Here is a 20,450-nt window from a genome sequence, read left to right as displayed (position 1 = left end):
CAGTCTGCGCAGAGAGGGGGCGCCGCGCGGCAGGTGACGGCAGCCGGCGCGCACCTGTCCCGCGAGCGCCCGGTGTCCAGCAGGGGGCGGACGGCGTCCGCTCCTCGCGCGGCCCCGCCCCTGGCCGGGAGGACCCCGCTGCGGCGCGGGGCGCGGGAGGCGCGGCCGGCCCGGCCCCCGCAGGGCTCAAAGGCGGCGGCGGCGGCGGCGGCGGCGGCGGCGCACCGGCAGCCGCCTGGGACGCGCGCCCGCCCTCTTCCTTCCGCGCCGCCTCCCATACCTGAGCGGGGAGCGGCGCCGCGCGGCCTCTACCCCGCCCGCCCGCCCCTCCTGCCCGGCCGCCGCTGCGCCGCCGCCGCCGCGGGAGTAAAGGTCGCGCGGGCCGAGAGCGAGCCGGCCGCGGCGCCTCCAGGAAGCCGGCGGGGCAGGTCGGGGAAGAGAGAAAAGAACCGAGAAACTCTCGGGCAGCCCGGGAAGATGGCGCCAGACGGGCCGGCCATGGACTGAGAGCCGCCGGGGCCGCGAGGAGCCGCGACCCGCTGCCCCCGGGACACGAGCGAGGGCCGCCCGCTGGCCACGGGGTCCGGGCTCGGCCCGGCCCGCGGGGGTCATGTCGGTCAGCGAGCTCTACAGCCAGGTGAGTGCGGGCCGCGCCGGGCCCGGGGTACGGGTGAGGGCTGCGGGGCGGGCGGCTCTCGGGGGCACCTTCTCCTGCGGCTCCGCGGGGCTGGGAGCGGCGGGGGACGCCTCTCACGCTCCCCCTCATCGCCGCCTCCGCGCCCCGAACTTCGGGTGGCGGAGAAAGTTTGGCTGTTCCGGGAGCGCCCCGCGGTGACCGCCCGCGGCTCCCGCCCCGGCCAGGGCTGTCCCCCGCTCCCCGACGCTCTGCCGTCTCTGTCCTCGTCCCGGCTCCGTCCGGCTGAGGTCCCCGAACTGAGGGGGTGTCCCCGCCAGCTCGGAGCCTAGGGCGCGGGGACCGCCCCCCGCGGTGGTCGCCTGCTCGTGGACCCCACCTCGGTGCTCTGCAGCGTGAGCTCCCGAGGGCGACCCTCTCGAGTGCAGCGAGGGGAAACCCTGAACTTGGGGGTGGGGTATTCCTCAATTTGGGGGTGGGGAGAGAAGGGGACTCAACCTGCTGTGAGGGGCGCGGCGGCTCTTGGGTGGGTAAGCAGTGGGTTAAGGATGCTCGAGGGATCTGGAGAGAGCCCAGGGAAGCGCATTCTTACTTTGCCGCGGGTGGGCATTTTGAGGCGGCCCCTCTGGGTGGGCACTCGGTGGGCTTCAGTCATTGCGGGAGGGGGTCGGAGTAATGCTGACTCGGGGGTGGAGTGTGGATTTCCAGGATGTCTTCAAGGTCAGAATGGATGCGCAGGGCTCCTTCCTTAGAGTCGGGAACAGGTGCGGCCGCAGGACTCCCCGCTTCCGCAGCAGTTGCCGTGATTAAAGTTAGAGACCAGCCACCGCTTCCCGAAGCGCCCACAGCCGAGCTGCAGCCGCCCGGGCCCCCTCGGGTTTCAATTTGGCATTGAGGGGCGGTTGAGGGGGTGAGGGGCCTTTAAGCTACCCCTCCCCCCTTTAAAAAAAATAAGTTTGGGATGTCCGTACACCTCGTCCGCCGGTTTTTCTTCTCTGTGGTCGGGACACGTTTGACAGTGCTTAGTGCCCACCGATTCGTTTGCAGAGGGGTGCGCGGTGCGCTCGTGGGTTATGGGTGTGTGATTCCCAGGACTTGGGCCCGGGCCAACAGGTCTGGGCGGGGGAGGAAGAGCTACTTCCGCATCCTCACCTGGCGACTGCTCAGAGCTGCCCCCGCGCGTGGGCGAGCCCTTCAGCTGGGTGGGCTGGCCACCCCTTTTCGTTTGAGGAATTTTCGAATCCCTTCTTCCTCCTGGAGGGGGACAGGGCCGAGGCGGGAAGACGCGAGGTGGCAGTGGAGGGTGTAACCTGGCTGGGGGCGGGGTCACCATAACCTGGTGCACCTGCTCCGCCCCCACTAGGTCCCCTGGCAGCGACCGCTGATGAAAGACAGCTTCTGGGAGGAAAGGATGTGAGGTTCGAGCCAGGGGTGAAAACTGTGGCGTTTCTGGCTTTGGAAGAGCACCCTATCCCGTTTACCCGTGGGAGTCTTGGGAGGAGCCCTCGAAGTTGTTTCCCTGAAGCAGTTATCCGGAACCTCAACGGGAGGCTGGAAACCAGCGAGGCAGGGAAGCTTTGTCACACTGAAGTGCACAAAGTATACTGAGTGCACACTCAGTATACCTGCAATATATCATAAAGTACCTTATCAGACAGTAACAGTAATTGCTGTATTATATGAAGCTAAAGGACGATTGAATAAACCCTTAAGTTTTGGATCCCTGATTTTGAAAAACAAGAACACTGCGTTGCTTTTAAAGACAACTTTCAGGGAAAACGCTCAATTTGATTTTTAGTTAGAAATGAGTATACTGCATGTTAATTATTAGGAATGATGAGTTAGTGGGAGTCTGAGCTAAAGTTCCAGTGTGCTTTTTCTTCTTTTAAAAAATTATTTATTTTGGTTGTGCTGGGTCTTTGTTGTGGCGTGTGGGCTCTTCATTGTGGTATGTGGGATCTTAGTTCCCTAACCAGGGATCGAACCTGGGCTCTCTGCATTGGGAGCACAGAGTCCTATCCACTGGACCACCAGGGAAGTCCCCCAGTGTACTTCTTCTTGACTTACGGATATAGGGACAAAAAGGGTTCATGAGGAAAAGGTCTTGGAAAGGTGCTCAAGGTGCTTAAGAAAAAAAGTAGCTTCGTTGGTGTGAGCGTTTGGCATACTTAGTCCAAAAAGAGTCTTAGAATTTCTCCCTAAGGCCCAGGAACTGTACCTCACTGTTAATGGGTTTCTAGTTCTTAATCATTTCTAGGTTTATGAATCTCAAATTGAGATTCTTCTGTGTCCCACGCAGTAGCTTCCAGCCAGATCGCATCTTGAGCAGCTGTTACTTTTTCTGGCAGAGTTGAACACACTTATGCTTTACTACGAGAAGCAGTTGTGTTCTTTCCTAACCACTATCACTCCACTTGCTAGGCTGGATTCTCAGTATGCACATGAATCGTAAATTATACAGAGAAATCGTGCCTGTGACTCAGATTCACTTTGTTTCTTGGGAGAGATGATTTGTTCATTTTAGTGTATTATCAAAATATCCAATGTTCCTTTTTATTTTTAACTTGCTAGTGGGCTTTTCTAATGTGATGAACACTGGATCCAGGCATGCACTTTAATGTATTATGCATGATGGAAATAGTGATCTATTATGCCAACAGCATTTATGAGTGGGATGGAAATTTTAAAGCCCTTTATTGATTATACCTGTTGCTTTAGTGACATGGTAGGAAGATATTGTTACTGGAATATGAGACACCTACTTAAGTATATAAATTAGCCTGTAAGTACTATAAGTGGTTTCAGGTAAGAATTTGGTATATTAGTCTATTCCCAGTTACCGAAGAAAAGACTTTCTTCTTTTCCTCCTTCCACGTTAACTGTTTTCTTGCTCTTCTCTTTGTCTATCTGTTCTCTCCAAATGGAGGCTTATATGCTATGTGGATTTCTTTTTGGAGTTGATTTTAGTCATTGGCAAAGGGCACTTCCCATAACAAAGGCACTCCTGTTTTCGGAAGACCCAACCCCTTGCCTTTGAGAAATTACTTTCTTTGTACTGAGGTTTTTCTCAGTGGGAAAAGAGAATCAGAGTCAATGCTTTGAGGGTGATGTCAAGGTGAGTCAGCCTCATCCACCCTTACAGAAACGTGGTGCTGATGATGGGCTCTCTTGTCACAGATGGCACGTATGTGACAAGTGTTAGTACTTTGCTTCCAACCCACAGGAGAAGACAATATTGTATAAATCAAATTAGCCCAGGTCCCAGGAAGATTCCCAAACATGTGCAAGCATGGTAAACATGATTTGATTATGACAAATGCAGAAAATAGTCTGGTTCTTAAAGTATAAAATATATAACCTCTTCTTCAGGCTGAATGATACAACTCTTCTCTACACAAGGGTTATTCTGGATGAAAAATTTAAACACTGTTCTCTCAAGTGATGAGGTTTTCCGGATGCTGCTTTGGTTCTAGCCAGCAGAGTGACCGGGAGATCACCAGGCTGAGACCAGCACCTTCAAATAATCCCTATCCTGGTTGTTTTTTAGTTGACAGGTGGTGTTCTGAGCAGTGGATTTTTGAGTGCAGCTAGGAGGTGACTTTACTAGTGGACAGGCCCTTTGTGTGTCAGTGATGGCTTTGAGCTCAGGGGCCAATCCCTTGGAAAGTAGAACTTGGGCTGGTGTTCTCTAACTGTCCCTTACCTGCGCATCAGGTAGTGCAGCCTTCTCCCAAGTTTCAGTCTGGAAGGCAGCAAGAGGCTCATGTTCCCTCTGTGCCCACCGGTAGAGACACGAGGACCTGGAGGCCAAGGGTAGCAGAGGCCGCTAGTGCTCTTCCGCCTGCCCTGTGCTGTCCTCCAGCGCACTGCCCGGCGCTGGCTTACTCCCAGCAGTCAGCACCTGTGTCACTGTCAGAGGTTCCTGGAGCCTGAGAATTGATGTCCCCCAAGGGGACAGTCCTTTAACCAATGGGAGTATAACAGCTGTAGCTTCCAATACCTCCACCTTGGGAATAGAACAGCTCTCTGGTGAGGCCCACGCAGTTTCCAGAGCTCCCGTGCCCCAGGCCTCTCCACTGGGGCCGCTTGGGAGAGCTTGCTTTTCAGCTGCTAGTTTCTTCCCATTTCCTTTCTGTTGACGTGCTCCTAATATTTCATTTCATTAGCTTCAGGATGGCCACCCGTTAGAAGGCTGTCTGACAGCTCCAGGCCTGGTTGGAGTCTAAGTATATTATTGTGCTTATTTTGTTCAGCAGAGAGAGAGCATTCTCTTGCTGTTGGAGGGCCTCTGAGTAGAAACTAAATCGACATTTTAAATTCTGGCATGTGTGTGTATGTGTTTTGATACCGTCATTTTCTGTGGTACAAGTTAGCTATACCTGTACTGCTTATAATATATAAGTCCACATACAGCCCTCCCTAAGTGATAGAGTATTTGTCACTATCCAGACAGGATTGTCAGGGTAAACCTGGACGGGTTTGAAATACTAGTTGACCTCTGTTTTGTAATTCAGTAGCTTCCCAAAAACCACGTTAAAAAGCAGCCCATTTTAAAGTGAGCATAGCATGTGTGCCCTGGTGTACTTGTATACACAAGCACATTTTGCATCGTCATTGGACAATAAAACCGAAATACACAAAGTTAACTAACAATCCAACATGACCCATGTGCCACGAGCAGAGAGCAGATACTCATAGTTACAGACATTCTATAGAGCCATTGGTCAGGTGGGCAGTGGGACATGAGTGGGCCCGGAAGAATGAATAGGCTTTGAATACACATGGAGACTGAGAAGGGCACTGTCAGTAGGAGATGGTAGAGTGAGTTTAAGCATGGACAGCCATGAGTAGTAACTACAGTAGTATTTTAAAACTCTTATGAAAATCTTAGCCTTACAGAAAAGTTGCAAAAATAGCAGAGTTCCTGTTATATATTTCCAGATTCCCATGATGTTAACACCTCATAAGTAAGGTGCGGTCATTGAAACCAGGAGATGAACATTTGTACAACACTATTAACTTGTCCTCAAGCCTGATGGGAATTTCACCAGGTTTTCCACTACTGACCTTCCCTGGGCCAGGAGTGCATGTAGCATTCCACATTGCGTTTAGCATCACAGCTGCCTCGTCTCCTCTGATTGGTGACAGTTCCTCAGTTTCAATTTCTCCTTTTGACCTTGGCAATTTGAGAGTACTGGTCAGTTATTTTGTAGAATGAACCTCAGTTTGGGTTTGTCTGATGCTTTCCCGCGCTTAGATGGAGGTTATGCATTTGTGGCACAGAAGCGATGTGCCTCAGTGCAGCATCTCAGGAGATCGGTGATATCAGTGTCTCATTACTGATGGTGTCACTTTGATCCCTTGGTTAAGGCGATGTCTGTCAGTTTCCTTTTCTTGAAGACTGGTATTTAGAAACTAAGATCTGGGTGCTAGGTGTGCTTATTATTGTTTATTAAATAGTCATTTAGGGATTACTGAGCCTAGAACTCAAATGTTGGATTATGCAGCCAAGGGAAGAAGAGTCATGTATGACCTTGAAGTTTCCAGCTTGAGGATGGACAGAAATAAAGAAGTCGAGATGGGGCGAGGATAATGCTTGATTGTGACACGTTTAGTTAGGGGTGACAATGGTTTGTCTAAGTGGAAGTATTTACATCTGAGGATGTATGAACGAGCTTAGAGGAGAAATGGGTTCTGGGGTTCTTGCAAATAAAAGATGCCCAGGTATTTGCTTTCCTCTAAGAAATGCAATTGTCTTACAGCATGAGTTTAATAAAGATGAGATCATGACCTTGGCATGGGCAGTCTGGCCTCTTTGGTCATGATCTTGCTGTGGACCGTATGGGGGTAGTGCAGTTACACATTATCAACTCTATGACACTTCGGAGCAGATACTTTCTGAGCCTTGATAGCTTAATCTGAAAAATTGGCGTGGTACCTGCATTGTAAGGTTATTGGAGGATTATGTGATCTGACGTACGTGAAGTGCCTGCCTAGCGCAGTGTCTGGCGCACTGTATGCACCTGGCAACTGTTCATCAGCTTATTTCCCCCTTCAGTCGTGATGCTGGATGGTGGCCTTTTCTCCTAACCCTCTCCTGCCATCCTGCAGGGGTATTGGTCATAAGGGGACTTGGCGAGAGAGAAAGGGAAGAATTGCTACAAATACATAGCAGCCTGAGCAATAGACAACCAAGGCGTAGGGGAAAAGGTTCCTATCCCCCATGGCCCCCTGGGGAAGGAGAAAGAGCAGTTTGAAAGAAGCTTGAAATTTAAGCTGGGCTTCCCAGTCTCCTATTAGAGCTTTAAAGGAAAATTAAAACAGTTTTTCACCATGTTCTTTTATTACTTTCTTGTTAATACAAATGATTGTTGAAACGATTCATACAATGCAAGAAAGGCAAAGGCTCTGTAATCCCTTTCCCAGACAGTTCCTCTTAAACACTGATGTGTACTAGACTAGCACCCAGTGTCCAGTAGGGTAACCGCATGTGACTGTGAGCACTTGAGGTGAGGCTGCCCTAAACTGGGTGAGTACACGCCAGATTTCCAAGATTCAATACAAAAAATGAATGTAAAATATCTCACTTATGCTTTTTTATGTTTATTAGATGTTCAGATAATATTTTGGATATAATGTGGCTACTAGAAAATTTAAAATTCCACATGTACTTTGCCTATTTCTGTTGGGCGGTACTGCTCTAGACTTAGGCACGATGCAGGATATACTTATATGTATGGCATGATCCCATTTTTTATTTTAAATCTTAATCTACTATGGCTTTTTTCTCCCAGTAGCATATAAAGGCAGTTTTACCATTTTAATGGCTGCATAATTGGGCACTGTATGGTTGTGCTGTAATGTTTTTAACCATTCCCATTTTGATGAACGTTTAATTGGTTCCAATTTTTTGATGTTGTGAAAAATGTTGCAGAACATTCTTGGAACCTTTCAGTATTTTTAGGATAAATTCCCCAAGGTGGAATTCCTGGCATGCACTTTTATGAGTCTTCATCGATAAGGCCAGTAGTCTCCAGAAAAGAACTGGTCTGTTTCTTCACCCCTCCCAGGCACTGGTCATTGTTTCCTCTTTTTAAACGGACACTGAACAGTTTATTTTTGTTTAAAGTTGACTTACATTGGAGGGTTGAGCACCTTTTCATATGCTTGGTGTGTTCATTTGTAGTTTTCTTTGTATTTCCTCTGTTAAGACATTATTTATAATTCTGTTTTTAATCATTAAATGATTATATTTTTAGACATAGGAAGTCGTGGAAACCAGAATGTTCAGGATAAAATATTACAAATACATATTTTAAATAAGGCACCTTGGCATGAGTTTCTCCCTCGCTTGTTTGGAGCTTACGCATCTCTCAGCCCTACAATTGGAAAAGCACTGGTTATGACAGGTACCGTTTATCAACTGCTTTTGAGCCAGGTCATTTCTAAGAGCTGTATGTGCACTCATTTAATAATAACACTATGATGTAGGCACCCCCATCATCCGCATTTACAAACGACGGACCTCTGCCTTACTTGTCCAAAGCCACACTCCTCGTCTGACCACTCTGCTGCCTTCCACGAGGTTCTGTCCCAGTGATGGTGGGTCTGGAACATCATTTGTGCATAAAAGAGGCCCTAACATGGAGCGTCCTTTCTACCAGCACTGCCCTGCCCGCCAGCAGCCGGGAGAAAGGAGAAAGGAAAGTCTCTGAGTACAGAAAAAGGGCAGATGGTCTGACCCATAGTTCTTCCCTCGGGGATCTGCTGCTTTGCCTTCCACCACCACACGCAGCCCCTAGACAGCCTGGTGCTTCTTAAAACTGTCCCACATTTAGGCAGAACCCTTGTTTTTGGCTCTCCTTAGGCCACGTAAGCCCCGAAAGAGGGTCACATCTTCAAAAAGGGGTAAATATAACAATCAAAAGGTGTACATGAAACTCAAGCAGTGTAAAGTTACTTGATTTTAAATCTAACCCTCCTTTCATCCCAGGGCACTGGTCTGCTTTCCAGCACTTTCCCTGTCTCCATCTCTTTCTGAAGCATCTACTTTCCTATCCTGCTTGATGTCTGATGGGCGTTTCGTTCCCTTTCTGAGCTAAGATCAGGGAAGTAGGTCTGCGACTCCTGGAAGCTCTCTCCCATCTGCCCACCTAGCTGAAGGTTTTCACATTTATGGGTGTGCCCTGCTCACTGCCTATTGGCTGGACAGGTGTTTGGAAAATGAGCTCACCTTCACTCAGGATGTCAGCTTGACCATCAGAGACAAGGCCCCTTCCTCCAGCATATGAGGGGAGAGCCTTACAGGAGGATACCCAGGACCCAGACCATTGCCTATTACAACTTTAGGTTCTTATCGGGGACTTTGTCAAAGCACTTTGGAAGCTCCTCCAAAGCAGGAGCATTTTAGGTTTGATATGAGGAGGAGGTCCTCAAGTTGTCTGGGTCCTGGTGTCGGTGAGCACTGGTATATCTTGCTAACTTGTTGTGGGGATGATCAAGCTTATGTATCTGAGCTCCAAGTTAATGGCATATAATGTTCCTCTTAAAGTTTATTCAAGGGCCTATGCATTATTCCTCTCCTTTGAACAATTCTAATAGTGACATGGGCCCTGTAGGCTTTTCTGTCTTTTGCTGAAGTTTGGGGAGGAATGAAGAGGCCCATCAGGAAAGATACTTAATGCTTTTCCTGTAGAGCTTTTGCCATTATAAAACTCAAACGTGTAGTGGCATGAAATCCTAAAAGGAATGAGAATACCCAGATGCCTTCTGCATGGAATTCAAAGACTCGGCTTATAATCTCTTCAGCACTAAGCAATTCAGGTCCCCTGGCTTAGAGACTCCACAAGAAAAAAGGTACCGGGCAGTAGGTTGTCAGTTCTACTGTATCGTGACCTGGCTACTGTGTATTTATGGGGTAGATGAAAAGGTAACACATTTGAATTGGTAAATTGTGCTGTATTCAACTATCTTTGTGTGCCCTGGCCTTTCAGTTTAGACTCTGGTTTAATTTCCTTTTGCTAACTGCCCACCCAGACCCCAGTGCAGTCCCACCGATGGTAAGATGCATGCTCAGAACCTATTACCTGACTTCATATGATGCCCAGCTTAGGTATCACTTAAGGTGTTTCAGAGAGGAATCCACACAGAATCGACACCATTTTTATGAATTTCTGAAATCACCAAAATGAACAGTATTGGTGAAGGACATACATGTGATAAAATGAGTAAAAACCAGGGAATGAGGGACAAGGCAACTAGAATAGTAGGTATCCGGGGAGGGTGGGGCTGGCGGGGGAACAGAAGTGGGAACAGCGCTGCTAGCGGGCTACGAGGTTTCCTGACGGGTTCACGGGTATTCATTTTATTGCTGTGCTTCATCAATTACATATTAAAAAAAGGTGATTCTGCAGAAAATAGGGTGAGTTACAAAGCCAAAGTTTAAAAACCTTTGAGATTGTAGGTAGTTTTAGAATGTGTTTCACTGCGTGCAATCGATGGTTGGGTGTGTATATTTGCACAGCTGCTCTCGTTGAAGATGTAGGTTGAATCTTCTGCTCACATCCCTCACTTTTCCCAAGGTAGGGTTTTGCGTACTGTAGGGACTCAATAAATGCCCTTGAATTGGTTTAAAGACCACCTGTACTCCCTTCCTGTTTCCAGGCCGTAGCCCTTCGAGGAAAGCCCTTTCTTCACCAAGGAGCCACATGTACCATCATGTTATCTGTCATTTGGGCTTAGAGTACCTGGTGGAAAGCCCATCTGTATCCCCTGGCACTTGCCTGAATCTGTGGGATGTGGAGCCCCTGTCAGGAGATAATTAAATGTTGTTTTTCTTCTTTTTTATTGTTGTGCGCAAAGGCTTGGCACAAGGTATGAACGTGGGTTAATAGCAAAGCAACATTTGTGGCTATGAACGCTAATATAACTGCCTTGTTTTGGAACATCCTAATTTCACACAATTTTGATCATGTGTATTTTTTTGCTCTTACCTTCCTAAGGTTATCATTTACATTAAAAGCATAATAATTTTTTTCGCTTAGCTCAAATTTTTATTAACAGTCTCATCAAGACTCATGGATACTTGCGTGATTAGGTGGGGGTGAATACGGACTCCATCCTTCCTGTGAGATCGAACAAAGCAGGCAGCAGTGAGTCAGGGAGGAAACATCGGATCGAATTTGCTTCAGTCGTCTTCTCCCACAGGAACAATAATAATACTCATGGTTTTCATCTGAATATTCATACCATCTTTTATGTTCATCACTTGGCCAGCACCTGTAGAGAGCACTTTCTACCTGCAGTGATGCGTCACAGCCCATGCGTGAGGCAGAGACGAAGAGCCCATCCCTGCAAAGTAGTCTCTGACCTTGAGTTCTTCCAGTCCAGTGGTTCATTTGTTGTATGAATAAGTATTAAGGAGGTATTTGTACATTAAAAGGAGATAAATTGCTCTGTCTTGTTTCATCAGATTTAATCAAATTCTTAATTTGCTTACACTTGCTAATGAGAGCTAATGTGTATTTGTGAAATAAGGAAAATGAATGTCTCCTTAGCCACAAACTAGTGTTTCTTTGCTATCAAGCTGCTTGCTTTTTTAATGGTCATTTTACTGTGTATACATGTGTGTAACTATGTAACAAGCTGTGTGCACCGAAATGGTAAGAATACCCTTAAAATGTGATTTTTTATGACTAACACGTCCAGTCCTACCTGTATGAATGCTGGTTCCTTCAGGATGTTCCCTTTGGCAGAGGTACAGGGATACTGGAACTCATCAATACTTCTTCTGAAATTGGCTTCAGATCTGATGATGCATTCTTTTTCCTTTGTATGGTGGCAAAATCTGTGCCTGGAAGGTATGCTTTCTTTTCTGGAAACAGCCAAGAGTTATTCAGAGAACTAAGCTGGTGGAGTAAGGTAGGAATTCACTGACTTATATTTCTGTTACAGGCAAAGTGTGACTTGCAGGTACTGATGGCAGTTGTGTGTGGCCTCTTACGAGCTGTCATCCTCAGGAGAAGTAGTCAGGCTTCAGATGCTCTCAGTGATCAATCAGTGTAGAGCCTCCCAGGCTGTTAGGAAAATACTCATTTGAACGTAGCAGTTCTGGTTTGTTTGGTTAAAAACTTACAGGCTTACCAAATTTTATAGTAACACTGCTTTATAGTCCCATTTAAATATATATGTATGTTAACTTATTACGTGGCATATAGTTGCCTCAGCGTTATGACAAGTATAATAACATTAATGAATACTTACTGATTTAAGAATCAAATGGAAAGCCCATTCCACCTAATTTCCTAAAATGCTCTTTTGAAAGTAGATGGAAGGATGATCTTTTTAAAAAAAGTTTAAAAATTTTTGGCTGCGTTAGGTCTTTGTTGCTGCACATGGGCTTTCTCTAGTTGTGGCGAGTGGGGACTGTTCTTCGTTGCAGTGTGTGGGCTTCTCATTGCGGTGGCTTCTCTTGTTGCGGAGCATGGGCTCTAGGCACGCAGGCTTCAGTAGTTGTGGCGCATGGGCTTAGCTGCTCCACGGCATGTGGGGTCTTCCCGGACCAGGGCTCAAACCCGTGTCCCCTGCATTGGCAGGCAGATTCTTAACCACTGCGCCACCAGGGAAGTCCTGAAGGATGCTCATTGTACCTTCGTACCCCTGCTATGCATCAGGCAGGATAAGAAAGGAAGGCAGAGCAGTATTATTTGCAATTGCCAAAAGGAGGAAGCAACCCAGTGTCCATCATGAATGGATGGAGAAACGAAATGGGGTACATCCATACTAAGGAATATTATTCAGCCTTAGAAAGGAAGGACATTGGTTCAGTCGGATCTGGGCACTGGCTGCAGTGACTCCTGTCTTTTCTGGCTCTCCTCGCTGTGTCCCTTTCACTTCTAGAAATGTGGTCTCCAGTGTGGCTGTCTCTGGTGTCATCAAAGTGTTCAATGACTTGAAGGTGAGTAAGTCGTCTTCACCAGAGGATGTGAAGAAGCGCAAGAAGGCGGTGCTCTTCTGCCTGAGCGAGGACACGAACCTCATCCTGGAGGAGGGTGAGGAGATGCTGGTAGGTGATGTGGGCCAGACTGCAGACGACCCCTATGCCATCCTTGTCAAGGTGCTGCCACACAAGGACTGCCATTACGCCCTCTGTGATGCAGCCTGTGAGACCAAGGAGAGCAAGGAGGAGGCCTGGGCCCCTGAGTCTGCACCCCTGAAGAGCAAAATGATCTATGCCAGCTCCAAGGATGCTGTAGAGGAGAAGCTGACGGGGATCAAGCATGAATTAGAAGCAAACTGCTACGAGGAGGTCAAGGACCACTGCACCCTGGCAGAGAAGCTGGGGGCCAGCGTTTTCATCTCTCTGGAGGGCAAACCCCAGACCTGCCCACCGGGGTTGCAGGCTGCCCCCTTCCTGCCAGACCAGAGGGGCTGGGGGGGGGGTCCCAGCAGGGGGCGGGCAATCCCTTCACTCCAGTTGCCAAACAACCTCCCCACCTCCTGGACCATCCTCCTCCCTCCATCCCTGAAGGTTCTGGCCTTCCCAAACTGCTTTTTTTTTTTTTTTTTCGGTACACGGGCCTCTCAGTGTCATGGCCTCTCCCGTTGTGGAGCACAGGCTCCGGACGCACAGGCTCAGCGGCCATGGCTCACGGGCCCAGCCGCTCCGCGGCATGTGGGATCTTCCCGGACCGGGGCACGAACCTGCGTCCCCTGCATTGGCAGGCAGACTCTCAACCACTGCGCCACCAGGGAAGCCCCCAAACTGCTTTTGATCTTCTTCTTGGGTTGAAGCAGATTAAGCTCAAACAGGGGTATGCCTGGGGGAAGGAGCACTGTATTTTTTAACACCCCAGTTCCCCATCTGTTCCTTCCCTTTCCTATGCTGCCAACTTCTAATAGCAGTAGTGACTCTGTCCTTGTGTGTTTAGTTCTCTATATAAATGCAGTGTTGTAGAGATGACCCCTCCCCATGCCGCCTAGTTCCCCTAACCTTTTTCACCGGTCGTGGCCACTCATGGAAGCAGGACTAGTAAGGGACCTTCAATTAAAAACAAACAAAAAACAAAGGAAAGAAGGACATTCTGACACATGCTAAACATTGATGAACCTTGAGGACATTATGCTAAGTGAAATAAGCCAGTTATAACGTGACAGATACTGTGTAATTCCACTTACAAAGGTATCTACAGGAGTCAAATTCATAGAGACAAAGCAGAATGGTGGTTGTGGGAGGGAGGGGAGAGTAGAGAGTTGTTTAAATGGATGCGGAATTTTCAGTTTTGCAAGATGAGAAGTTTTGGAGATGCCTGGTGGTGATCGCTGCACAACAATGTGAATGTGCTTAATGCCACCGAACTGTACATTTAAAAATGGTGAGGATAGTAAACTATGTGTATTATACCACAATTAAAAGAACTCTGGAGAGAAAAGGGCAGGGAAAATACGGTGGTCAAGAGTATAACCTTTAGACTCGATAGACCTGGGTTTTGAGTATTGGTGTCCTGTCTGTGTCACCCTCGTACCACACCACCCGCCCCCCCCCCCCCCGCCCACCCTGCCCTGGCATTTGCTCAACTTCTAGGCTTCATTTATCTGTAAAACAGGGGTAAGAAGCTAGTACAGCCCTCAGAGGCTTGTTGATGAGATAAAATGAGAACACGTGAACTGTATTAGTTGGTGCTAATCCTGTTGCTAGGAGAAGGTCTTGTCCTTGGGAAGCCGCAGTCCAGTGCAGGACAGTGTGGGGTGAGAGCCTGAAGGGCTGGGAAGGTTGCTGTGGGTGCTGATTCACTGGTTCCAACTCCTGCATGTGGGGCGGCCCACCTTGGATTGGGTCCTCTCATTTAGCAGAGCACCAGCATTGGTGGAGAAGCTCTAGGGCTGTGCACATCCTTTTCCTCTTTCAGGTGTGGGGAAGGAAAGAACAAAAGGAGTCTTAAAGTCCTGGCTTTGTGACCACCTGTCATCTCAAATCTTCAACCCTAGCACTCCAGACCTAACTGTTCTATAGCTTAAAATTGTGGATGCCCCCGATTGTACCGGGAGGAGCACCCCACCTTGACACCACTAACAGGATGCCTGTATCTGTCTTCTGCTCTTCCTGGCACTTGGCGGATGTCTATATCTGTCTATTGCTCTTCCTGGCACTTGGCGTACTAGGCTATTTTGGTTGCAAGGGCACTTCAAGATGTAGGCTCCACTCTGAGGATGCTGTCTTAGGAACCAGGCTTAGCTGATCTGAGCAGCCTGGCCTAAGAGATCAGCACAGTATTAGGATACCAGAAAGATGCTCACCCTTTCTGAGACTTTAGGGACCAGGTTATCCTGTCAGCAGCAGGGATACGTTTCCTTCCACGCCAGTGCCATTAATGTGACTCAGTTACTCTTGGCTCTGCCCTTTTCCCTGTCTTCTTACCACTGCCTTGGATTAAACACCCCTTCCTGAATCTCCAGTTCCAGTTTAGATTGGCTGTACTATCTGCTGTTATTCCCGTGTCACTAATGACAAAAGCTTTAAAGCTTTTGTAGAAAGCAGACTCTTGATTGGCTGTTCCTAGGCAGGTACACCTGGTCCAAGGAGCGTCTGAAGATGGATCATCACTGAGAACCATGTGTCTCCCTCAGAAGAGGCTGTGGATGTTACAGGCACTAGAGCTACGGTTTTCCCACTTACAGGTGCATCAGAATGACCCAGAGAACTAGCAAAAATGTAGGTGCTGCTTCTCATCCCCGTAGAGTAGGATTTGGGGGATTGAGCCTGGGATTGGCTTCGTTTTTTGCTAGGTCATGGCTATTTGTGGTACTTGGATCCTTCTGCTTGAGTTTCTAATCTGGTTTTTGACTATTGTCAATCCCTGCCTTGGTTTCTGGTGGTGGTTTCCACATCTGACCTGCTATTAGACCCTAAAAACAACACTGGGATATGGGCTTTAACATCTATTAACATAGATGTTGAAACAGCTATTACAATAGTCCAATAATAGACTTTTTTTTTTTCCTTTTTGGGTTTTGTGTGTCTCCTCTGCTAAAAGTATTCTACATCTTCTTTTTCTCCAAGTGCTTCCTCTACTTCCTCCCTCCTCCCTTGCCTCACATTCCTTAACCTTCTGTAATGCATCCTTAATAAAAGCTCTAGGGATTGCCCACTGCATTAATATCCCTGAAATCTGACCGGCAGTATGAAACCACTGCCAGGCTGCTAGGGTTACACAACACTCAACCATGTAGAGAGCCCGTACTGAATGGGGCAGACGCTAAGGGTATCAGCATGAACTGTGCTCAAGTCGCAATGTGAACCATCACAGAAATCAGAAACTGCCTTAAATGCTGGCCGCAGAATAATGTGTCCAGGGCTATAAATAACTCCAGCAGCCCTGGAACTGTAGCCTATATCTAAAGCGATGTAGCTAAGTGCCAGCCAAATGATTAGTTAGGCTATGATTGTTTTCCACTTTATCTCACTCAGTAAGTCAACTTTGGCTTAATGCTGGAATTTGAAATCTCGCCTTAACGTTTCTTGTGCTTTGCCAGCGGGGGGTCAGTGGTTGCAGTTTCCTGATGAGCTGTGTTTATGCATCTCCGGTTTTTCCTGTGAATTTACAGGGCACCTTAAGAAATTATAATTCTTCAGTTATTCGCTGTGGTAAACAATGGTTAGAATTTGAGTTCATGGCACGGAGATGGGAAGTTTGATCGTTTTCAGTCATACACGTTCTGGTTTAACAGTGTTACACAAGTGGGAAGTAGCACTGATGCTACTCTGTGCCAGTCTGGGCTGTGAACTCTGAGTCTGAAGCTTTATTTTGCGGAGATGTCCATTTTCAGCTCATCATGATGGCCAGAATTGCCCTCACCCACAGCTGAAATGTCTTCCATTCTTGGTCTCAATTGGTTGGGCAGTGTTAGGTAACCGATACAAGTATTTAAGACTCTTCTTGATGTCAGGCACAGCGCTGGATGTAAGAGGCGCATGGTCCTCGTTAACTTACAATTATATTCCATGTAATAAGCGCCATCCAGGAGTAGTGAATGAAGGAAGTGTCTTACCGAGAGGACAAGGGTGGTAGGACGTGACCCCCGTGTAGTAGGAAGTTGTTGAGGTTCTTGGGCTGTCATGGCAGCTCTTAAGACAGCGGTTTAGGAGGAAGTCTCACCTCTTCCCTCCTGTCAGTCCCTCAACGGGCCCTTCTGTCTCCTGCCTCTTAGCGTGGGGAAGGGCATATACGTCCCCTGCCCCAGAAGCACACTTCATCGGGTAGTGATGAAGCTCAGAATCGCATCACCCAGGGGCTTCCAGCCTCCAGAGCTGTTCCTTCTCTGAGCTCTGTCTTCTCAGAGCTCACGGAATGGGGGCCCCATTTGTCCACTTGGAAGACTGCTTTTCCTCCCTCCAGCCTCAGGGGCTCAAGTCTGCAGGTAGAACAGCTGGTTGGATGTAGGGGACATCCAGCCAGCTGACTGGATGGGAAAGGATAGGGCTGAAGTTTGGTTTGTATAGCCTTTTAAGATGGAGAAAACATCAAATAGTGATGTCAAAGAATGCTTCCCATAAATTACCATGCCATTTGAGGAGGAAGGTGAAGATGAGAGTATATAAAATCCAAACAAACAAAATGTTTATGAGCTGTTATAAGGGTATGTTTATTGTACTCTTCTTTTTGGAGCATAAAGATACAGTGTTACCCAAAGTATGGAAGAATATTTGCATGAATCTTTTCAGAGCTGCCTCTAACACTGAGCTGAACCTCTGCAGCTTATTCCTGAGAACAAAGTTAATTTAGCATCAACTTGTATCCATAAAACTTGGATTATCTTGATTTATGTAACTGTTTTAGTTTTACTCTTTCCCATTGTTTTAAGTGGGTATCATATGACGTTTTCTCAAAGCTTGGTGTTCATCATCTCCCTTATAAAATAGTACTTTTAATCTTAACAAATAAGTGTTAACTATGGTTTATCTGGTACTGGTGCACTAACTTGACTTAAGGTGATTCAAACATAACCAGAAATACAGGCAAGAAACATGTGCCAATAACTTTTTCACCTGGGATGATAAACGATGATCATAAGAGTGAACAATTGTCTTCTAGGCAAAAAATTGTAGTTTCTTAAATTGTTGCAGGCTTTAGAAAAGGCTATGGATTTTACGTACTGTAGTGAGATTGCTATCACATTAACCTCTTTACAACCTCTTTCTTATCAAGACGATGATTTACAATAGTGAGTGTTCAAAATGGAAGTTTTGCAAAGTTCTGTGTGAACTTTGTGTGAACTGTGCCGGTGGTGGCTCTTGGTTGGCCATCATGAAGTATCAGCCTGGATTGAGGACGAGGTGTGGAGGGGAGGATGAATTTGCAGATGTGAGAAAACAGATGTCCTTTGAAGAGGACTGAGTAATGGTGGCGCAATCCTAGAGCTTGGGTAAATCTGGCTCATGGATACACCGAAATATCAGGTATTCAGCATGTGTGTGGGCAAAGGCAAACAATTGCCAAGAAGCCAACCAACTGGAAAACAAAAAAAAATCAGTTGCGTGAGTCATCACCCTGCTTAGTGAGGATGTGCATTGGGGCGAGGGTGAGATGGAAGGAGGGAATCTGTTTCCTGAGGCAGCTCAGAGCCTCTCGAAGTGAGAGGTTCTGAAGCGAAGTCAGCCTCTTGAAGCATCTCACTGTGATGGACAGTGTGAGAGATTTTCAAAGGTGATTTTGGTACTGCTTGGTGATTTTTGCTTTATTATTGACTTTAGAATCAAGCTTCCTCACCGCCCCCAAGATGTGACTCCCCTACGTTCTGATGTTGGTGACATATTTTTAAGGGATCTCTAAAAATAGAGCTAGAGGTAGCTGCCTAGAAGAGAAAAGTGCATGGAAACTATGGCACATGAAGAACGGCTGGGGGGCCCCAGGCATAGAGGCCAGAAAAAAGGAGATATAATCCTGGAATGTATAGGGCTGTCATGTGGAATTCATGTGTTTCCTCTCTGAGTTCATCTGAGGGTCATAGTGATCATCAATGGGTATGTGCAGGGAGGTGAGTTGAGCTCGGGGTCCAGAAGCACATGGCCCCCAGTAGTGGAATGGGCTGCCTTGTGTGGAAGTGAGGGCTTCATCTCTGCAGGTATCTTAGCAGGTTGGGCACCACCCAGCAAAGGATGCCATGGGGGGTGCCTTAGAATGGGAATTTGACCCATACGCTCTTAACTTCTTGCCCACCTTGAAAGGTGGCTAGCAATGGCTGCTTCTTCGGAAGGAAAAATATAAAACTAAGGTGAGAAGGAATAATTACAAATGAACAGTAAAAGGAAGGAAGGAGTAAACCACATGCGATTCTACTCATCTATAAAAGGAAACCTAAAGAAATTTGTTTTCTGATTTTTGTTTCTCTTAGAGAAATAAGCTTCCAACTCACTTGAATTTATTCTAAGAATGAGAATTACAAAGCTTTAATTGATTCAGTACAAAATAGTTTAAAATGTGCTTTAGTTCCATGTTTTGGTGGTGGTGATTCACTGGTGGGAGGTGGAAACGCAGTGTAAGAGGACCACCTGTTACCTTTCTTTTAGGAAGAAGCTGTGTGTAGGTTGCAGGTTTGGATGCATACAGGAAGGCGGTGAGAATGAATGAAGGAGATCAGACGAAGGGCGATCAAGGTGGAGGGGGAGTGTGAAAGTCGAGGTAGGTGGGCACAGCGTGGGCTCTGCCATGGACTGGGCTGGTGCTCTGTGGACCCCTTTGCAGAGAATAATGCTCTGGTCAGTCCTAGAAGAAAGGCAGCTTGTAGCAAAGCGGGGTCAAATCCCCTGAGAGGCTGGCTGGGACCTGATTTGCCTTTTTCAGATGTCAGTTTCTTATAATGCTCTGGAAGCTGCTGATTTAGCTCCTCCTAGTGACAGATCAGAGACGTGCTGCTGTGGTGTGTCTGGCATGGCTGGCTGCCTTCTGACTCCTCCGGCCGTCACTCTGCTCGCCACTTGACAGGAGCCCTGGCATGGGGCGTGTTCTTCTAGGAAAAGGGCCTGCTGTCTGAGGTCAGATGTCTTCTGGTGTCGCAGCGTGTCTGCATCAGGCAGATCACTAGCACCCTGTGTGAGGCATTTGTATGAGCAACTGAAAGAGAAATATCGATCGTGAGAGGCACAGAGACCAGCGTGGTGTGATGGAGAGAGCACGGCACTCTCCGCTTGGAGTGATGTCTTACGTGACACTAACTGCCGCTAAATAGTGGCACGTCGATGACCCGCCCGAGTGAGACAGTGTCACGTACCTCTCTGGACCTCGGTTTCCTCACTTGCTGCATGAAGGGGGTAGGACCAGATCTCTTGCGCTTCTTCCCTCTCTAATATTCTGTGAAAGTGTCAATCTCTGAGTCCCAATCTGTACGTTTAAAAAATAACGATGCTGCCTCTTCCAGATTTCTTTCCTGACCCACTCAGAGAAGGAAATTGTTCAACCTGGAAGTATGAATTTCCAAAAGTGACTGTCTCAGAATGACAGACCCTTAGGAGCAAAGTTGTTTGTTGCTATTCCTTGTTCTCCCCATGCTCTCCTGTGTTCCAGTAGGTGGCATGATCCAATTAATCCTCCAGGGTTTAATCCTTAGGCCCCAGATCCAGGCATCTTCCCCTCAATACCCAGTCTGTCTGCAGGTCCTGTTGTCTCAACTTCCAAACAGAGCCTGGAGCCTCACTTTTCACCCCCTCACTACCGACCTGTGCAGCCCCCAGGTCTCTGGCCTGGGTAGTGGCAACAGTCTCCTAACCAGCTCCCCTGCTTTTTCCTCTGTCTCCTTCCAGTCTGTTCTCCACACAGTAGTC

General features: G+C 47.6%; 2 protein-coding genes and 1 non-coding gene across 4 annotated transcripts in view; 2 read left to right on the top strand and 1 right to left on the bottom strand.

The window, feature by feature from the left end:
* The first annotated feature begins 294 nt into the window (after positions 1-294).
* The window catches only part of MYO5B (myosin VB), a 382,756-nt gene continuing 362,600 nt past the window's right edge, over positions 295-20,450 (top strand). Inside the window, exon 1 of one of the 2 annotated variants that reach the window (XM_033837739.2) lies at positions 295-637. In XM_033837739.2, the coding sequence (XP_033693630.1) occupies positions 611-637 (27 nt within the window). In that variant the 5' untranslated portion in view covers positions 295-610. The remainder of the gene's footprint in view (positions 638-20,450) is intronic. The other variant, XM_033837736.2, reaches the window with a different exon arrangement.
* Positions 1,310-19,193, top strand: LOC101318932 (uncharacterized). Its single transcript, XM_033837901.2, has 3 exons — positions 1,310-1,398; positions 4,497-4,663; positions 12,421-19,193. Exons 1-3 carry the CDS (start codon positions 1,310-1,312, stop codon positions 13,422-13,424), a joined length of 1,260 nt encoding a protein of 419 aa, XP_033693792.2. The 3' UTR covers positions 13,425-19,193.
* TRNAG-CCC (transfer RNA glycine (anticodon CCC)) lies at positions 2,599-2,671 on the bottom strand. Its single transcript has one exon. It is a non-coding gene; the product is annotated as a tRNA-Gly (tRNA).

Source organism: Tursiops truncatus, chromosome 13, assembly GCF_011762595.2.
Source record: "Tursiops truncatus isolate mTurTru1 chromosome 13, mTurTru1.mat.Y, whole genome shotgun sequence".
Classification (NCBI taxonomy): domain Eukaryota; kingdom Metazoa; phylum Chordata; class Mammalia; order Artiodactyla; family Delphinidae; genus Tursiops; species Tursiops truncatus.
Note: the sequence above shows the minus strand (reverse complement) of the source record. Positions and strands in the feature narration are given on the sequence as shown.